At 42.4% G+C, this 20,384-nt stretch overlaps 1 protein-coding gene across 1 annotated transcript; it reads right to left on the reverse strand.

Moving 5' to 3' along the window:
* Positions 1-945: 945 nt before the first annotated feature.
* On the reverse strand, positions 946-19,908 carry PGK1 (phosphoglycerate kinase 1). Its single transcript, XM_002720132.6, has 11 exons — positions 19,741-19,908; positions 14,015-14,065; positions 11,491-11,646; positions 11,230-11,374; positions 9,653-9,756; positions 8,975-9,094; positions 4,205-4,319; positions 3,793-3,972; positions 2,088-2,265; positions 1,744-1,842; positions 946-1,430 (listed from the first exon to the last, which is right to left on the reverse strand). Exons 1-11 carry the CDS (start codon positions 19,803-19,805, stop codon positions 1,390-1,392), a joined length of 1,254 nt encoding a protein of 417 aa, XP_002720178.1. The 5' UTR covers positions 19,806-19,908; the 3' UTR covers positions 946-1,389.
* Between the last annotated feature and the right edge of the window lie 476 nt (positions 19,909-20,384).

Genomic DNA, 20,384 nt, shown 5'->3' on the forward strand with positions numbered 1-20,384 from the left:
AGCTTCAGGCCCCCAGCTATAGTGGATATTTGGAGAACAAATGAATGGCAGCTCACTCGTTCAACCTCTTAAGTATGTTTCTAAAAATTAACTGATATGCTTATATTGAGACATTTACAGTTCTGGCAGATTTAGGGATGAAACTGACAGGTTTGTGGCAAAAAGAAAACTTTTTAAAAACCACTAACAGCTCCACAGAAAAAGTTTCCTAAGTAAGTACAATCACAGAATACCACCTAGCTCAGCTGTGAATGGTATTTATAGTATAGACTTCTGATCTGATCTATAACAATGACAAAACTATACTGAGATAAAGAAGTGAAAATATGTCTGGAACAGAGGCTATAAGAGTTCAATCTTCCATTGTAGGAAAATAATAGATATTTGTATAAGCATGTTACTTAGAAACATGGAGGTAAATACCAGAAAAAAACTCAGTCACCTCTGGGGAATGGGAATTGAATGGGATGGATGGGCTAGGACTTTTTTTGTTCTGTTAAAAGCCCTGACTTTTTAAATTATGAACATGCATGAGTCAAGCATATGACCTAGCAGTTAAGACAAATTAAGACATCTGTATTCCATGTTGGAGCACTTGGGTCAACACTTGGCTCTGGCTGCTTATTCTAGCTTCTTGCTAATGTAGACTCTGGGAGGCAAGCAGGCTCAAGTAATTGGGTTCATGGTACCCACATGGGAATACTGGATTGAGTTTCTGGCCAAAGGCCATTGTGAGCATTAGGGGAATGAACCAACGCATGGGAACTCTCTGGTTTTCTCCCTCTCAAATAAATATTTTAAAAATTATGATCAAGTGTAACTGATGAAGTAAAGCAGTAGTACAATGTCTGCTATAGAGTAGGCCCTTGACAGAGTGTACACATTTAGTCCCTTCCCTGAGATTCTGTTCTCACACTTCCTAACAAAAATGACAAGGAAAAAAAATCCCAGTTTCAATGGACAGTTTTATTGTTTATTTACGTGATCATCAATTTTGTTTGCCTGTCTAAAACTAGTATTTTATCTTGTTTCCATGCTGAAGTGAAGCAGCGACAAAGCTAATCAGAATAAACTACTTCAAAAAGACAGCTAAGCTAACACAGCTCACTTTCTTTGAACTGGCGAAATATAAATATATGCACTCTAGAATGTACAATGGCTTCATCACTAGGAAATTAGATGAGATCTTGAAGAATGTAGGCAAATCCAGGGTGCAGTAAAGATGAGCTGAGATGCTGTGCAACTGTTTAAAGGTTCCTGGTGCTGCATCTCTTGGCCATTAGCTGAATCTTGATGTTGGGGGGAGGTTTTAGCTAATGCCAAGTAGAGATGCAGAAAACACTAAGTTGACTTAGGGGCTATGAACAGGAACCAAAAGGCAGGAAAATACTAAACATTGCTGAGAGCATCCACCCCAGGAAGGACTTTACCTGTTTTTGAGAGAGCACACATACAGAGACAGAATTACTATAGGGCCCATTAAACCAGATCTGTCCCCTTCTAGCTTCCCAGTAACATGTCATCTTTTTGTGGACAAGAGTTGGGCAACTTTTGCATTTTGGGTCCCTCCCCACTTCAAATGGATTATCAGGAGCTTTATTTCAAGTTCTTCCATTTGTACCATCCAGCTAATAATGACTAGTAATGACAGTAATTATCCACTAACTCTCTACTCTATTATACCCACCATTCACTGCAGTCCTCCACCCTTTGCCCAAAAAGCCGAAATGTAGAGAACCTCACCTTCCAGAAGCTCTAAACTGGCACCACCCCCAGTGCTCACGTGGCTGACTTTATCCTCCGTGTTCCATTTGGCACAGCAAGTGGCAGTGTCTCCACCGCCTGTTGAATGAAAGCCAGGTAAAAGAGGAAAAGAGAAGAAAATGATTGGCACCAAGACATTAAAGCACTGTGCTCCTTGACCCATAGGTAGCTCATGAACCCCCCAGCTCCATCTCATCATGAGGCTCCTCCCTGAATTACAAGCCTGTTTAGTTCGGAGCCAACAAACTCAAGAAAAGCTCACTATTCCTTTCTACCTTTCCCTGATTGGAATTCCAGTGTCACCTTTGTACAGGACCCCTTACCGATGATGGTGATGCAACCCCTGGAAGTAGCTTTCACCACCTCATCCATGAGGGCTTTGGTTCCCCGGGCAAAAGCTTCCCATTCAAATACCCCCACAGGTCCATTCCACACAATCTGCTTCGCCCGACCAACAGCCTCAGCATACTTCTTGCTGCTCTCAGGACCACAATCCAAGCCCTGTTGGTAGAGTTAAAAGAGAAGATGAGCTGTCAAGAGAAACTACTTAGGGGAGCAAATACCATCTCTACCAAGACAAGAACTCAAGGATGAAAAAAAAAAAAAGGTACACTCCAGTCTTCAAAATTGGAAGCCTGTTCATGCCCAATGACCCAAAAATTCTACTTTATGGAAGATCAAGTCTTTTCTTAGAAAACCTCAGAACTTAGACATGTGGCAGTATCTAGAGACATTTTTGGTTGTCACCTAATGGCCAGGGATGCTTTAAACATCCTACAGTGCAACAGCCCCCACACCAAAAACAATCTGAGATGTTAATGTGAAGGGACTTGCAAAAGTTCATGGTAAATGGAATTAAATTTACTTGAAATCCATACAGCTTCTTTTTCATAATATGCATTTTCTGTGAACTTTCTAAAGACTCCCATTGTGCCAAGACTGAGAAACACTGAATTGGATCAGTAGTTCTTAAAATGTGGTGTGCATCGGGATCACCAGGAGAGCTTGTTCAAACACAAATTACTGGGCCCATCCCCAGAGACTGTGACTCAGTACGTCTTGTGTGGGGCCCAAGAACTTGCATTTTTTAATAAGTTTTAAAATGATGCTGATACTACTAGTCTTGGGACCTTACTTTGAGGAACACAGAACTAAACATTCAAATGCCCAATAAAAGGAAAATGACTAAGCAAACTAGCATGTCGGCTTGATATAATCTTATACAGCTGTCAAAATGACCAATAATGTAGAGAACATTACAAACAACTATTTATATTAGTTTTGCACACACACCCCTTTCCCCTACTTGTAATAAGTATACTTCTACTAATTTAACAGTTTCATAAGAAAGTTTTCTTATATAGGTTAGCAACATAAGAGCCCAAATCATGAAAGTATATAGCGCTGGCGCCGCGGCTCACTAGGCTAATCCTCCACCTAGCGGCGCCGGCACACCGGGTTCTAGTCCCGGTCGGGGCGCCGGATTCTGTCCCGGTTGCCCCTCTTCCAGGCCAGCTCTCTGCTGTGGCCCAGGAAGGCAGTGGAGGATGGCCCAAGTCCTTGGGCCCTGCACCCCATGGGAGACCAGAAGCACCTGGCTCCTGCCTTCGGATCAGCGCGGTGCACCGGCCGCGGCGGCCATTGGAGGGTGAACCAATGGCAAAAGGAAGACCTTTCTCTCTGTCTCTCTCTCTATCCACTCTGCCTGTCAAAAAAACAGTATATAGCATTGTCTCTAGCACATAGTAAGTACTTAATAAACATTAAATAGATAAAGAAAATTTTAAAAATGGTTTTGCTCCCACATTATTGATGAATACAGGAGAAATCTAATACCACTGCTTTTCCCCCATGGATTCTCCCCACTAGGAGTAACTCACTGCAACATCTGGAGTTCTCTCTGACACAGATCTCATATATAAGGATTGTTTTAAAGTTTTGGTTGGTTGGTTGGTTGGTTCAGTGAATGAATCAATGATACCAAAAAGTTTCTGTTCACTCCTCCTATCAACGACCCAAGTGACTTACCATCCAGCCAGCAGGTATGCCAGAGGCAACAGTAGCTTGGCCAGTCTTGGCATGCTCATCAAACTTGTCAGCAGTGACAAAGTCAACAGGCAAGGTAATCTTCACACCATTCTTCTCAGCTTTGGACATTAGGTCTTTGACGATCTTGGCTCCCTCTTCATCAAACAGGGAAGTGCCAATCTATATAGAGGAGCCAAGATGATGAAGATCAGCCTCTTCACTAAGAACATGATTGCCTCGCAAAGCAGATAGGAACCAGATACAATAAAGGAACAATGCAAAGACAAAAGGCAAACAACTTATTGAAATAAATAAAAATGGGAGTTTTTCAGGCTCATGGCAGAAGCTGGCTTTATTTACATAACCCACTATTATCATGGAGAGCTGAGATTTCACATCCACTGTTTCCTACCTCCATGTTGTTGAGCACCTTAAGGAAGGTGAAAGCCATTCCACCACCAATAATCATCTCATTGACTTTGTCGAGCATATTATTGATCAGCTGGATCTTGTCTGCAACTTTAGCTCTAGAGGGAAAACAAGAATCATCACCAAAAGAACAACTGGCTAGGGAACTAACATTATACAAAGCTTGAGTTTTTATATCAAGCCACGAGAACACAGCAGTGTCCCATAGTGACAAAATTCTTTCCTAACTGTGCCCTGTGTTTCTCCAACCCAAGAGAGTCAAATTGTGTCAACCCAAGAGAGTCAAATTTTAAGGTATGACTCTAGACCAAGAACTTAGAAGACCTCATCTTGTCTAAAGAAACCACAGGTCCCAAATTAAGTCTGCTTTGCCCTCCCTGCTAAAATTCAGAGGGCTTTTTAAGATTTCTAACTGTGGGATCCCTGAGGCCACTCAGAACTATTCTAACCTTAGTATAGGGATCACACTGTATACCAAACAGGTATACTCTGAAAAACAAAATAGATATTCCTAGTCTGAATTCATACCCCACACTCAGCTACTGGGACATTTGCTTTATAGCATTTTTTTTTTCTGTTTGACCACCCTATTCAACAAATTTATTGAGCACCTAATCTCTATTGGGCAATATTCTAGGTATTTGTGAAACATCAGTGAGCAGGAGAAAAATCCCTATCCCTTCGGAGCTTATTTTCCAGGTGAGGGAAATAAGATACTACACATGCACCTTTCCCCTCCCTGTGAGAGAAAAAAGACCCAAACAGTGATGTGGGGAAATGGGCGGCCAACTTACTACTTATTTCAGCTGCAAAGACTGACTACTACAAAGTGTAAGAATGGATCGTTTTCATTTTTTTTAAATATTTGAAAGAGTTACAGAGAGGGAGATAGACACAGAAACACATACACACACACAGAGATCTGGTTCACTCCCTAGATGGTTGGAAGAATCAGGGCTGGGTCAATCTGAAGCCAGGAGCCAGGAGCTTCTAAAGTCAGAAGCCAGGAAGTAGAGCAGCAGAGACACAAACTGGCACCCATATGGGATGCCAGCAATGAAGACAGTGGCTTTACCTGCTACACAACACTGGCCCTTATTTTTATTTTTTTAAATCTATTTTTTTAAATTTATTTTATTTATTTGAAAGACAAAGAGAGAGAGAGAGAATCTCTTCCATCCACTGTTTCACTCCCCATACGGCCACAACGGCCGGAGCTGAGTTGATCCAAAGCCAGGAGCCAGAAGCTTCCTCCAGGCCATCTTACACTGCTTTTCCAGGCACATCAGCAGGGAGCTGGATCAGAATTGAAGCAGCTGGGACTCGAACCAGCACCCACATGGGATGTCGGCATTACAGGCTGGGGCTTTAACCTGCTGTGCCATAAATCTATTTCTTTTATTTAGTTGAAAAGCAGAGACAGATAGATAGCAATCTCCCATCACCTGGTTCACTCCCCAAATGCCCAGGGACAGCTAGGGCTGGGCCAGGCCAAAGCCGGAAGTCAGGAACTCAGTCCAGGTCTCCCACGTGAGTGGCAAGGACCCAACTACTTAAGCCATTACCTACTGCCTCCCAAGGGTGCACACTGCCAGGAAGCTGGAATCAGAAGAGCCAGGAATTAAATCCAGACACGTCAATATGAGATGCAAAAAACATCTCAAGCAGCTTAACTGCTACCCCAAATGCCTACCCTGGATTATTTGTTTTTAATACATGCATACACACACACACACACACAATGCTTCAAAGTTTATGGGAAATGAAATTCAAGATAAAGAATGTAGAATAGTCTACAGCTCAAATGCCGCCCCTGTTTTTTCAACAAATCAACAGGATGAAAACACTAAGGAAAAGGGGGTTATTCTAGAATAAAAGATACCTAATAGCCAAGTGCAGTACGTGGATTTTATACAGATCCTTATTCAAACAAACCAATAGTAAAGAGATACTTCTGAGATAAGCAAGAGCATCTGAATACAGGCCGGATGTTAGATGACAGAAAGAAAACTGTTAAATTTTCTAAGTATAATGTGGCTATTTAAAATCTCTTGGGGTGGATGTTGTGGTGCAGGGGGTCAAGCCCTCACTTCAGGCACCTGCATCCTATATCAGAGCACCAGTTTATGCCCTGGCTACTCTGCTTCGGATCTCCTGTTAATGTACCTGGGAAGGCAGCAGGAGATGGCCCAAGTACTTAGATCTGGGCTGGAGTTCCTGGCTTGCACTTCAGCCAGATCCAGCCCGAGCTATTGTGGCCATTTGCGAAGTGAACCAGTGGATGGAAGAACTCTGTCACTCTGCCTTTCAAATAAAATAAACATCCTGAGCAGTTCCTAGAGGAATATAGAAGTATTATAAGCATATAGTGTCTAAGGCTTCAGTGTAGATGAAAGGGTTAGAGCACAGATAAAAGATCGCTAGAAATAAACAATTAATTATTGAACCAGAGTAATGGGTACCTGGAGATGTATACAATGTCTCAACTTCAATACAGTTTTTAGTGTTTGCATGATAAAGTTTTAAAACAAAATACATGGGGCCAATGCTGTGGCGTAGCAGGTAAGGCTGCCACCTGCAGTGCTGGCATCCCATATGGGCGCCAGTTGCGAGCCGGCTGCTCTACTTCTGGTCCAGCTCTCTGCTGTGGCCTGGGAAAGCAGTAGAAAATGGCCCAAGTCCTTGGGCCCCTGCACCCACATGGGAAGACCCAGAGGAAGCTTCTGGCTCCTGGTTTCGGATCGTCATAGCTCTGCCTGTTGCAGCCAATTGGGGAGTGAATCAGCAGATGGAAGACCTCTTTCTCTGTGTCTCTACCTCTCCTTCTCTATGTAACTCTGACTTCCAAGTGAATGGATAAATCTTTAAAAAAAATCAAATACAACATGGCCTCAAACACTGTTTGAGGGGCACTACACTGCAAGATAGGCAGTAAAAAGAAACCTCCACATCAACTTCCCAAAAGATCTACAGTAGTCCCCCTTATCTGTACTGTTACTTTCTGTGGTTCGATTACTCTCAGTCAACTATGATCTAAAACTATTAAATGGGGAATGCTAGTAGCTTTTATTGGAGAATATTGTTATAATTGTTCTACTTTCTTATTGTTGTTAATCTCCTGTTGTGCTTAACTTATAAATTAAACTTTATCATCAGTACATATGTATAGGAAGAAAACATACTACATACAGGGTTTTTATACTACTTGTGGCTTCAGGCATATACTGGGGGTCTTAGAACATATGTCTAAACCTAACCATAAGTACAACAGCTAAGCTACTGCTTGGGACACATGCATCCCATATCACAGTGCCTGGGTTCAAGTCCCAGCTCCACTCCAATTTCAGCTATCTGTTAATACACACCCTGAGAAGGAACAGGTGAAGGCGTAAGCAGATGAGTCCCTGCCACCCTTGTGGAAGACCCAGATTAAGTTTCTGGCTTCTGTCTTTGACCTGGCCCAACTCTGGCTGCTGATGGAATTGGGGAAATGAACCAGCAGATGGAAGATCTTGGAGTCTCTCTTTCTCTCTGCCTTTCAAATAAATTAATTAAAAAAAAATTTTTAAACCTAACCATCATCATTAGGTGGCACTCATTCCCATATTCTATGTTTACAGAAAGCTGGAGAACAAAGCCAGACAGCTCAAATCCTAATCTCCAGGTCAGCAAAGATCAGAGTCTGACCTTTATAACTCAATACACGAGAGCCACGCTTCTAGGAACATACCTCTTCTGTAAGAACAAGACACAGAAACCTGTACACACCTGAATTATTTTTAGGACACTGAAACTGGGGTCATGAAGGCTGGAGAGTAGCTATGCTATCTGAAATTGACACCCAACTCCAGAGTCAATTTTCATCAGGAAATGCTGAGTGTGGCAGTCCCACGGGGGAAAAACCCTGCTCTTTACAAGGTTCATGGTCCTTCAGCCATAAAAAGGCTGCTACCTAGACAGCCATGCCAAGTGACAAGAAGTTATCTTATAAGCAGTCCCAAGCTCCCCATTCCTACTTTATCACTGAAAATCTATCCTCTTGACCTTCACTTCTGAAGTTTCTATTTTTAACTAAACCATCAGAGTATCATTATCCACATGCTGCCTTTCCCTGTAGGAGAAAATATGAAGTAGGTGTGTGATCTAGAGAGACGCAGCCTAAACCACAGCTTAAGCATACATGAGGCTGAATGTGTGTGCAAGATCCAAGAGCTTCAGAACTGTCAGATGAGCACTTTTGGTGGATCTCTCCCCATTGTTCCCTTAAGCACCATTTTCTATCCTTTTCTACCCTGTTCTATCCCAGGAGGCTGACCTGCATGGAGCATGTAAAAGGGCTCCCTTGCCCTCTGGTTTCCAGTCGAGTTTCAGCCAACTGGGGATGGCTGAGGGTGAAACAGCAGAAGACTGCTTCAGAGTCAATATCCCCTGGCTCTGTCCCTGCCAGTAATGAGCCCTGCTTCCATTTACCAAAGACCTATCCAAAGGCCCTCTCCACACAACTGTCCTCTTGACTCTGGTAACCATCCCTCCCTTTGCTCCCTCAGGCCTTGGGATGGTGCTAGCCCCAGGTTACTGCACTGTCTCTTTGTGGTTCCCTAAACTTAAGCCACCTTTATAGATAGTCAACTATAGTAAGGTTCTCCTCAGTCACCCACAGTGTGATTGCGCTATTTGACAATGAACCACCCAAATTATGGCCTACTACCAGGCAAATACTACTTAAAGTATGATCTTAAGGAGTTCTGCATACCCGCCTAGGATAGCCAGGAAAGGTCGCTCTGGGCTCTCCAAGGCCTTGGCAAAGTAGTTCAGCTCCTTCTTCATCAAAAACCCTCCGGCCTTCTGTGGCAGATTGACTCCCACCATGGAGCTAGGAAAGACCAAAGACATTCAAATTCTGCTCAAACCCCACCATCTCTTCCAGTCCTAGAAGCTATTTCCTCATTACCCAAATATTTTCATTTCTGAGACTCCAGGACACCTTATCTTTTATCCCTAAACAGCAACAGCAACCAACAAAAACACTTCGGTACAAGGTTTTTGTCTAATAGTGCAGGGTCAAAATGAAAGAGTAAAAAGCAATAAACTTAAGCAGAAGCTTCAACACGCCCAGGGCATAATCACAATAAGTATCTGGCCAGTTGATGACAGCGTAGCTTCTGATTTCATAAAATTCCTTAAGGGAGAAGTCAGTAAAGGGAGAAAAGGGCAACCTAGAGCTATACAAAAAGCTCACAATTCCCAACATTTTTAACCTTTATTCCTCTTTGCATGAGGGATATTCAACAAGAGTCACAGTAGCTCCAATGAGAGAAACTGAAAGGATCACAGTACAATACAGAAATCCCCAAAACTACCCAGAGCTCAGGCTGCTCAAGTAAACACACATATTGTCCTCAGCCCAGCATTTGACCAAAGCTCTTGATACCTGTGGGCCCGGTGAGCAGTGCCAAAAGCATCATTGACATAGACATCTCCTAGCTTGGAAAGTGAAGCTCGGAAAGTTTCTATTTTGGCTGGTTCCGCTTTAACCTGCAGGAAAAAACAACCCAGGAAATATTGATGACTCCAAAGAAAACCATGAAAGCATCACATACCACCGTGAGTTGGTGAGACAGCAAAAAGGCATGAAAACCCTCTAAGAATTAAGGGAAATAATGATGTAAATTCAAAGTTCTTCATGAAAAAGTTACCATAGAAATAAACAATTACCATTTCTCATTGCTGATCTGCTAGTAACTATAAGGAAGATGCTTCTAACAATTGCCATACTATATTCCATAATATGTGCAAATATTATGTATCAATTAAAAATACAAAGAAAAAGAATATTGAGTATATTAGATAAAGGAAAAATGTTTGCCTTCACTTGGAATTTTTTTAAATCCATTTCAAATTGTGACTAGCTCCTGAAACTTCAGATACTGAAAGTCATTAGACACTACATATCAATTAACTCAGTCATATAGACTAACATAGTCATGTCATCATTTCTTGAATAAAAGACTTTGCCTCAATTTGCCAGTTGCCTTCTGTCATTTCAAGGCCCTAGAGTTTGTGCATCTTAAATTTCAGTTTCAAAGGGCATCAAATTTTAGGTCAGCATTTGACTCCTACTACAGTAGCAAAACCATGCCAAAGACAGGATAAGGCAAGGCCAGAGCCTGTGGTGCTAAGAAAAGAAACTGCTTGAAAGCAGGCACTTTCAATGACCTTAAGAAATGTCAGAAGTTACTAGCCTCAGAGCATATGTTCTCTGATACACTAGAGATCAAAAGGGTGAAAAGTACTAAAACGTGCCTTCAGCTTCCTGTCTAGCCAACTGGAAAATGCAAGATCATCCTCAAAAAGCTAGTTTTCTTATTTGACATTTGAATTCTGGTTGTCAGATCATGGCAGAAGGGCAGAGGTGAGTAGTTCCCACACAGACCATAAATGGTCGCAACTAAACTATGACCCACAAAGCCTGAGATATGTACCATCTGGCCATTTATAGACAAAGTTTGTTGATCTAATGGACTGAGCTATAAAGTCCAGCAACATCACCACTGCCTCTTTCAATGCCTCCTTTCTGATGTAAGCTGTTGTTTGTTTATGTGTTTGAGACTTAGTTTCTTTATGAAATGGGGATAATATCTGTACCTACTTATCTTAAGGGGAGTTAAAGGAAAATTCTTTGTATTTCTTCAGCAAATGCCTTGAATCCAAGCAATGTCCTGACCATCATATTCACTGAGTACTTTTATATCTCAATGGTGTTGACCTCTGTTTCGAAGGTATCGAGCAGGACTTCTGAGATGCTAGTAACATTTTATTGATGACCTGGGTGGTGGCTGCATAGATATGCTTACTTAATAGTAATCGATCAAGTTGCATTTTTATATCTATGTTATACTTCAATAAAAAGGTTTCTAAGGAAAAAATAAATATGAGCTTCCTCTATTCTTCAATCAGAAAGACACCAGCCCTCCTCACCCGCAGTAAGCTGAAAATCGTATGCCCTACCTTGTTCCCAGAAGCATCTTTTCCCTTCCCTTCTTCCTCCACATGAAAGCGGAGGTTCTCCAGCAGGATGACAGACCCAGCAGCTGGATTGGCACAGGCTTTCTCCACTTCTGGGCCCACACAATCCTTTAAGAACAGAACATCCCTGCAGAGGGTAACAGATGAACACACTGAAGCCATTTGAAAGTTAAGAACCAGTAACAACATGTCTGACAATGTCTCCTGATATGAAGTCTACCAGCACCAGAGCCTGGCACTTACTTGCCCAGCAGAGATTTGAGTTCTACAGCAACTGGCTCTAAGGAATACTTGTCAGGCATAGGGACACCATCAGGCCGGCCTAGGTGGCTCATCAAGACAACGGACTTAGCTCCATGGTCCAAGCAGAATTTAATACTTGGAACAGCGGCCTTGATCCTGCAAGCAAAAACAGCAGACAGAACAATGTTACTCATTGGAACTAGTGGGAAATAAATTCACAACCTCATAAACTATAAAGTCCCTTTGTCTTTGCCTAGTTCCTTCACTCAACTGTTGGCAACTTAATGGTAGTCCTCAGATTTCATTTTCAGAAGTTAAAGATGATGCCAGTCTTCCTTGTACCACTATGGACATGTGGGTGGTCTTGGGGACCCCTAGAAAACCCTTCTAATATGACTATGGAAAATATGTAAAATCCCCAAATCATGAAACCAAAGGAAATCGGAGGAAAATTTAAAATATTGAGTAATTTTTCTATACCAATTATCGATCCTTTTTTATGTAGATAAAAAATAAATACATTATATAGAACTTGGTTTCCATACTGCACCACATTTATTACATTAATTAAGCTCTCTTTAAACATTTAAAATTATTGCACAAATCTGCTAACTTTCTACTTTTGTAAGTTTATAAGAAAGTAAAATTGATAACAAAGAAAAACATTGATTTTAGTCAACAAATATTTATTGAATGTTTCTTTTGTACTAGACATTCCAGGTTCTTGGGCTATAGAAATAAATTACAGCACAGCCTATGCTCCCATGGACGTAAAATTCTAATGGTGGGAGAGACAATGAATATATATGTGTGTATACACATAATATATCAGATGCTGATAAGAGACAGCAAATAAGGCCAAGTAGGGGAACAAAAATGATTGGGGAACAATGATAGAGGAGATTTTAGATACTCTGGCAAGGGAAAAACCCAGAAGGTATCATTTGAGCACACAATGGATGATAAAAAACCAAGCTATCTTTCTAAAATAGCCTATGCTATTTAGCAGATATAACTCATGTGTACAAATAAGTATGTAGCAGCTATAAAGTTAGCCCAATAAAACCAATTAATTTTTAAGAGTTACCCATTATCAGTAAGTTCTGTTATTCCTTTTTTATATACTTATTTTATTTATTTGAAAGGCAGAGTTACAGAGAGAGAGGCACAGACAGATTTTCCATCCACTGGTTCACTCCACAAATGGCTGCAACAGCCAGGGCTAGGTCAGACCAAAGCCAGGAACCAGGAGCCAGGAGCCAGATCCAGGTCCCCCGCGTTGGGGGCAGGAGACCAAGGATTTTGGCCATCTTCCAATGCTTTCCCAGGCCATTAGCAAGGAGCTGGATTGGATATAGCAGCAGGGACCCAAAAGGCTGCCCATATGGGATGCTGGTACCACAAGCATTAACCACTACACTACAATGCCAGCTCCAGTTCTGTTATTTCTAATGCTTCATTTTGTTAACTCCACGGATTTCTTTACCCAGACATATTTCTCTGCCCTTTATTCATAAAATGCCTTACTGGGCACATTTCCTATCTTTTCTGCACGAGGTGTGATAATAAAAATCAAGAGGGGTCAGAGCTTCCTTGTACAAAGGTTCTGCCAGCCTGGTGCAGCAGGAATGTATCTGACAAAATACTAGGCTCTGTACTGGGACCAATAGTGCAGATGTTCTGGGTCTAGCTGTGCACTGTCCAATGTGGCAGCCGTTAGCCAAGTGTACCTACTGAATACCAGAACCCTGACTAGTACAAATTGAGACGAGCTGCAAGGGTAAAATACAGGTTAGGTCTCAAAGACATGGTACCAAAGAGGTAAATGTTCCTTTAAATTATTTCCGTATTGATTACACATTGAAGTGATTATTTCAGACTTTAGAAAATGTGGTTCACCTTCTACTTCTATTCTACAACACTGGTCTAGGTCATTGAAAAGCACCTTCCCAGCTCAAACACTTCCTCTAAAATGTAAAACAAAAACCTTCTACAATCTAGTAAAAACAAGAGCATTATCAACACTTAAAATTTCTGATCCTGAATCAAAGACACAAGACATTGGAGCAGCTAACCCACTGAAAATGTTACTTCTGAATTATTCCCCCTTCTGTTTTTCAGAAGCAAAAATAAATCATTCTCAAAACTGATTTGAGCCATCTGGAATAGGGGCTTGTAAGACCACATAAGCTTAATAATTACTGACATTTAAAAAATCCTTCTCATACACAGTTCCTTCTTGTAAGAGAAGCCAATTAACCTTAATCCTTGGCATTTTTCTAAAAATAACCCAAAATTCTTCAAATTAGGAAAAAAAAAACAGGAGTTCACCCTTCCATTTTTATGCAAAAAATCATAAAGTGATTTTTTTTCTATTTATTAATTCTCAGAAACTAGAAACAAAGCAGGCCAGCTGATAGGCTAGTGGAAAGCCAAAACCCTATGGTTTAAGTTGCTATAGTTCTACAATATGAAGGGAAACCCATTTCTTCTCACCACCCACAAGGCTTAGCAGGGACCTTACCTCTGGTTGTTTGTTATCTGATTGTTCTTCATAGGAACATTGAAGTCCACTCTGAAAGAGAAAACAAGTTTCAGGTTCAGGAGCATGGTCAACTATTCATTGTCTCAAAGAGGAAAAGACTGTTAATGATACACTTCTATAAATTTGAATTTCAAATCTCACCTTAAAAATAACCAGCAGCACTAAATGGCAAGATAGTAGTTAGCCACGGGGAGGAGAATGGGAATAGAGACTGGGATGGAACACCAGAGGGAGCTTCTAAGATTCTAGTAATGTTCAATTTTTTTTGAAGATTTATCATTTATTTGAAAGGTAGAGTTACAAAGAGCTTCCTCTGGGTCTCCCATGTGGGTGCAGGGGCCCAAGCACTTGGGCCATCCTCCACTGCTTTCCCAGGCCATTAGCAGAGACCTGGATTGGAAGAAGAGCAGGCGAGACTCCAACCTAGGGTGCCTCTATGGGATGCCAGCACTGCAGGTGGCTTTGCCACAACGCTAGACCCAGTAACATTCCATTTCTTGACCCGGGTGATTATACAAAAGTGCTTATTTGTGGTAATTCTTTGAGCTTTATTTTGTGTACCCTTTTAAATAAGTATCTCCTTTAAAAATAAATTTTACAAAACAAAACCCAACTTAAATTAGAGGAAGAAGCCCAGAAGACTTGAGAAGCTAAAGCCAGTTCCATCTAAAAAGATTTCTATGTGGCCTGGCAAAGTGATTTCCATCTGAGTGGCAGCTGGAAGGGTGAAGAATAAGGAATGCTCTTGAGTCTGACTCCTTTGATACTATTTCTGGGTCCTTGTAAAGCTAATTAACATCACTCCAAAGGAAGAAATTAACTGAAAGAATAAAACTTAGCAAGTGAATATCATTCTTGGAAGTTTTTGTATTTAAATATTAACACTTTTCAAAAAGGAAAATATAAAAAATCTGAAGAGAAAAAAAAAAGAGAGAATATCATTCTTTATGGAGAAAACTTTGGCCTTCAGACTGGTTGGAAACCCAGTGTCCAATACCAAGTTCACATAGTATCCTTCAAGCAATAGACACACCATATAAATCAGATGGCCTATTTCATAGTCTGCAAGAAGGTGGGACTTACAGCCCAGCTAAGATGGCCAGAGCAAATTAATAATTTACTGCAGTCTCTCCTTTCTTACTCAACATATTACTGGCTTTATTCTTTTTAAGAATCAATTCTTCGGAACTCCTTGGAAACTCAGCCTACGTTGATATGAGTAAAAACAATTATGTGACAGCTATATTCAAGGTCTAAGTTTTGCCTGTTGAAATCATTTGTTCATGATTTTTTTCTCATCTGTAGAATGGGTATAATAGTGTCTACCTCCATAGTGCCTAAGAGAGCAACCTTTTCAAAAGTGAGTGAACAAAAATAATTCTTTATTACAATAATTCTATATTCATTTTTAAAGTCTTCTTAATTAAAGGCACTACGTCTCTGCAGAAAGAAATACACTCGACTTCGTTTCAGGCCACTTGATTCTGATTATAAGCATCTTTAAATATCTTGACCAAGGCCCTTGCCAGCCTTAAAAGTACATTCCAAAGAGGATAGAGTATCCCATTACCTTGGGTTATTTTCCCCCCACGCAGCCTCCCAGAAGGCCCGTAGTCAAAAGGGCTAATGGTAAGAGGATGAGCACAAGCCACCCCTTTGCAGTGCTGCTCTCTACCCCCAGACTTACACGAAGGAGTATTCGGGCGCAGAAACACTCAGAATCTGTCTCCTCTATGCAAGTTGCCATGGCATCAGCTTACTGATGAACATCAGATTTTACTCATTGCCCTCTGCATTATCTCTCCCTCGCCATCTTCTGCACTCTGAATGGCTTTGCTTATTTCCCCTCTAAGGACAGGAACTATTCTTGCCTACATACCTGCTCCATTTATTTAACATCTGCACCCCTTCCTTTTACACTTCCCTTAAACACGCTTGAGCTTTGCCTCAGGTACAAAGTTGGATGCCACTAACACACTCATCAAATTGGCTAGAATAAATAATGACACTACCAAATGCTGGTGAGGCTGTAAAGAAATGGTCAATCACACATGGCTGGCAGGAGTGCAAAATGGTGGAGTAGTTTTGGCAGAGCGTGGTGATCCCTCAAAAGGTTCAATATGACCCAACAACTCCACTCCTAGGTCTTTACCCAAAAAAAAGACAGTATATTCCATACCAAGACTTATACAATAAATGTTCATAGCAACTTTGTTTGAATAGCTGAACACTGGAAACAATCCAAATATCTTTCAGTGGGTGAACGGTAAAACAAACTCTGACACATCCATACCATGGAAAACTACTGAGCAACACAAAGGAATGAACTGTTGATACATGTAACAATTTGGGTAATTCTGAAGGACATTATGCTGAGTGAAAAAGTCAATCCCCTTGTATTTATGAAATGCATGAAGTCTGTATACCTTAAATAAAAGGTTTCTGGGTTAAAAAAAGAAAGAAAAAAAAAGTAAATCCCAAAAAGTTGCATACTGTTAATTCCACTTACAGAACAGCTTTGAAATTGCAACTCGTGGAGACAGAGGACAGATCAGTGGTTGCCAAGAGTTAGGAATGGGGGAAAGGAACACAACCATAAAGGGGTAACATGAAGGAGATCTTGGTGGTGATTAAATCTACACATGCGATAAAACCTTGTAGAGCTATATACACTGTACACCAATGTCAACTTACTACCTCTGCTACTGTACTCTAATTATCTAAGATGTATCCATTGGGGAAACTAGGTGAACAGAGAGATCCCTCTGCACATTCTCTGCAACTTCCTGTGAATCTAAAATTACTTCAAAATGAAACTTTAAAAAAACCAACTTAATTCAAGTATTAACCTCTACTACTTGAAATTTTGGAATCAAGGCCCAGTACCAGTAAAACTCTCATAAGAACCATGCTGTCCATTGCTTCACTGTTCCTGATTGGAAAATTTGGGTATTCTGGCTGTCTAGAGCCGGGTTTTTTCCTTTGCTCTCACTTTTTCCTGTTTCTCATTCTGCAAGACATCAAAGCTGTTGCTTAACAAGTTACAACAAGTTTGAGAAAACCACTGGGTTGGTTTTTTTTGAAGGAGGGAACAAAATAAGGGAAGTTTTTTACAAGCAGGCAAAGGATGACAGGCAACCTATAAGAGAAAGAAAGGAAATGACACCGCATAATTGAGCAGGAAGTTTACCCAAGGGGGCAGGAGAGGCAACTGGAGCCCTAAAAAATTAAGGTAGAATATGGTAATAAACTAGTCTGAGGCTTCTGACTAATAGGTCAATTGCCCTTCACTATTCAGTCAATTGCCCTTGCCTATTCAAGCCTGGGGGCCAGAAGAGTCAGCAAATACCAGAGTTCCTTTTTTGCAGTACACAGAGAGGAGGAAAATGAAGCAGCCACTACGCAGGAGGCCCCATTTCTGAAACACTGCCAGAAACCACCACATAAAGGCATTGAAACAAAAAGGAATTGAGCTGACAAAGCTGGGTTGCCCTGGTCTCCTCCAAAAAAAAAATAGCCCTGTTTGTCAAAGGGGATGCATCAATAATCAGAGCACGAAATACCTGTCCACAACCTAAATAAACAGAATGTATCCAGATTAGGCTCTGGGGGGGAGGTGTGGAATTAATGACTGCAACCTTCAGCACACAAAGGGTTGATTTCAACCTGTGCTTGGTCATTACATTCCCCCAAGGAGCCGGCTTTGAAAAGTTCATGGAAAATGTGTATTATTAAACACCTGTGAATAGATTTTAATTTTTTTTGACACTTTGATCTTGCAATTTCATTTTTCAAGGAGCTTTTTAAAAGTCCCCTTGTATTTGGAGGATCTGGTGGGTAGCCAGAGAGGCCCAAATTGTAGTCGTGGCTCTGCCACCAACTTGTTAGTTCAGTAACCTTGAACAGGTCACTTTACATCAACTAAACAGGACTAGCCAATCATTTCAAAGCTCAGGATTAATCTCTGTTAAAGGTAACTTTATTAGTTGCACAGGGAGAAAAGATAAGCACCTCCTCCAGTCCTATCCCCAAGAGAGCTGAGTTAATTCCTCAGACCACTTTCCCTGGAGAAAAGCAGACAAAGCTCAAGACTGCAATTCTAGGAAAGAAACCAGCACGATGCCCATCCTGTCTTTCAGCTGCTGCATGTATCTGGAAAGTCAGCATGGAGCACAGTGGAGATAAAAGGAAATAATTCAAACTTAACAGTTAGCCCTACACCAATATCCATCCACCCTATTCTCCATTGGGCCTACTCCCTTTCTTTAGTATCACAGGAGGGTCAGAAAGGGCCCTTATCTAATACTAAAATGGCTGTGATTTCGACTTTGCCAAGACTGGAAGGGCCTATGTCATTTGGGGCAATGTGAACACCACGTGTTTCTCATGGATCTAAGCTATTGGGGTCTTGATAGCAAGGCAGAAAAGACCATCTATAAACCCATATTGGCCATAATAATTTTATAGGGAAAGAGAGCTATGTGAACTTTTTAGAGTATCTATACAATTCTCTTAAGTCTTAAGTACCCTCAAATGTTTAAAGCTAGGGGAGGGAGATCCTCACTTGCCTTATGTGTCTGCTAACATCCGTAAGTGCCCTCACTTGAACCTGCCCAAAATGGGAAAAGGGCTGGATCACACCATTCATCTGCCTGTCCATCAATCAACCACTTCTCGAAAAGGTCAGTGCTGCACAACACAATTAATCCAAGCCCCTGAAGCCCTTCAAAAGCCCACTGTTGGAGGTAGCCAAGATATATCATGGGCTGGTGCTTTAGTAACCCACCTAACCATCCTCTTACACTTTGCTCTGGGCAAAGTTACAAAAAGAAGAAATGTAAAAATTTCATACATCACACCAGGAATTCTGGCATATAAGCGAGAAGCCATGTTGGTAAGTAACCTGGGATCCACATGTGCAGAGCAAGAGACCCCAAAGTGCATGAAAAGCCTTCCCCAATTCTAATACCCAACTCCTCTAGAACATGTAGTGTGAGGTTGGAGAACAGCAAATATGAGGAGCCACACCCTGCTCTCCCATTACCCAGCATGTGTCACAACTGTGATGCACACCTCGGGGCCTGGAGTCCTACAAGGTATGGCGACAGCGGCCTGTTACATAAGCTTTGCAAGGCCTCCTCTGGTACGCCCCTCCCCACCCTCCCACCCCCAATTCTTCAGAGGCGTTCTACTGAATATTTAAATCGGCATCCTCTGGGAAAGGTATCCCTTTGTGCAGGGACCTCTGAAATGGGAGCCATTTCTCTTTCGTCTGGGATGGTCTGGGGCCGTGGGGGAAGGGAAATTTTACCCAATGACCTTTCAAGGTCCCTTTCTTGGGGCCTACAGATTTGCGGGATAAGCATTAAGTCCCACCATGCCGACTAGGAGCTGGAGGCGACAGAATTGCATTTCAAGAATAAAAAAGAGAGCAAAACGAGTCCTGGCAATCAGAACCCTCACTCACTCAGTGGAATCCACGCCCAAAGAGTGACTACAGCCGCTTTCTCAGCGGGCAAAAATGCAGTTACAAACCTCAAATCCGTCCTAGCCACAACGGACAGCAGCCTCGCCCTGCAAGCCTAGCACCCCTGAGCCCCGGCTGAAGGCTACAAGCAACTTTGGGCAGCCAAGGGAAAAAGTCAGCCCTGGCCAGAAAGGCTGCGGCAGAGGCCGAGGGCGTGCGGGTACCAACGTGTTATTACCTCATCACGACTCGCTTCCCCTTCACGTCCAGCTTGTCCAGAGTCAGCTTGTTAGAAAGTGACATCTTGGCGACTGAGCAGAGGCGAGAGGCCGGGGTCTCAGGCAGCGGCGGGATGGGGATAAGAGAGCAGGCAACGTGCGATCAGGCCGGACGCGTGCAGCAGACTGGGAGCCGCGCCGCCCGGGACCGGGTCCACGACGTGCCCGAAGCCCCGCCTCCCGCCCGCCCCTTCCCGGCTGCTGTTCTGGGCGCGCCGAGCAGAGCAGCGGGTATTGGCCGCAGCCCGAAGGGGCGGATGCGATGCCATTGCTCCGAGGCTCTGTCTGTCTGCGAGGGCACTGGTGGGACGTGCAGTTTCCATTTGTCACGTCCGGCACGCAGCGACAGCAGGGAATCTTCCCGACTAGGGGTGGAGCTGCGGCGTTGTCGCGGGGCCCCGGAGGTGGTGCGGAAGGGGCCGAGTGGTGCCGAGGGGCGGGCGGAGAGTGTGCCAGGCCCGAGGCAGCGGCCTCTGCCACCGTCCCCGGAGCTGTGCTCAGAACAGCCGCAGCGCTGAGCAGGCCTATGACGCCATGGAATTCCAGGCAACCCTAACAGGATCAATGCAAATACCACCTCCGTATGGCTCCTCCAAATGGAATT

Source organism: Oryctolagus cuniculus, chromosome X, assembly GCF_051225735.1.
Source record: "Oryctolagus cuniculus isolate XC-2025 breed Fujian yellow rabbit chromosome X, ASM5122573v1, whole genome shotgun sequence".
NCBI classification, from domain to species: domain Eukaryota; kingdom Metazoa; phylum Chordata; class Mammalia; order Lagomorpha; family Leporidae; genus Oryctolagus; species Oryctolagus cuniculus.

What these genes read in the sequence shown, in the direction of transcription:
- PGK1 (XM_002720132.6), bottom strand. Translation starts at nt 19,805, where the DNA reads ATGTCACTTTCTAACAAGCTGACTCTGGACAAGCTGGACGTGAAGGGG. An exon ending in CAGATAACAAACAACCAGAG is followed by an intron (nt 11,647 to 14,014) that starts GTAAGGTCCCTG and finishes TTTTGCTTGCAG; the next exon opens with GATCAAGGCCGCTGTTCCAA. An exon ending in ACTGCTCACCGGGCCCACAG is followed by an intron (nt 9,095 to 9,652) that starts GTATCAAGAGCT and finishes GGTCTTTCCTAG; the next exon opens with CTCCATGGTGGGAGTCAATC.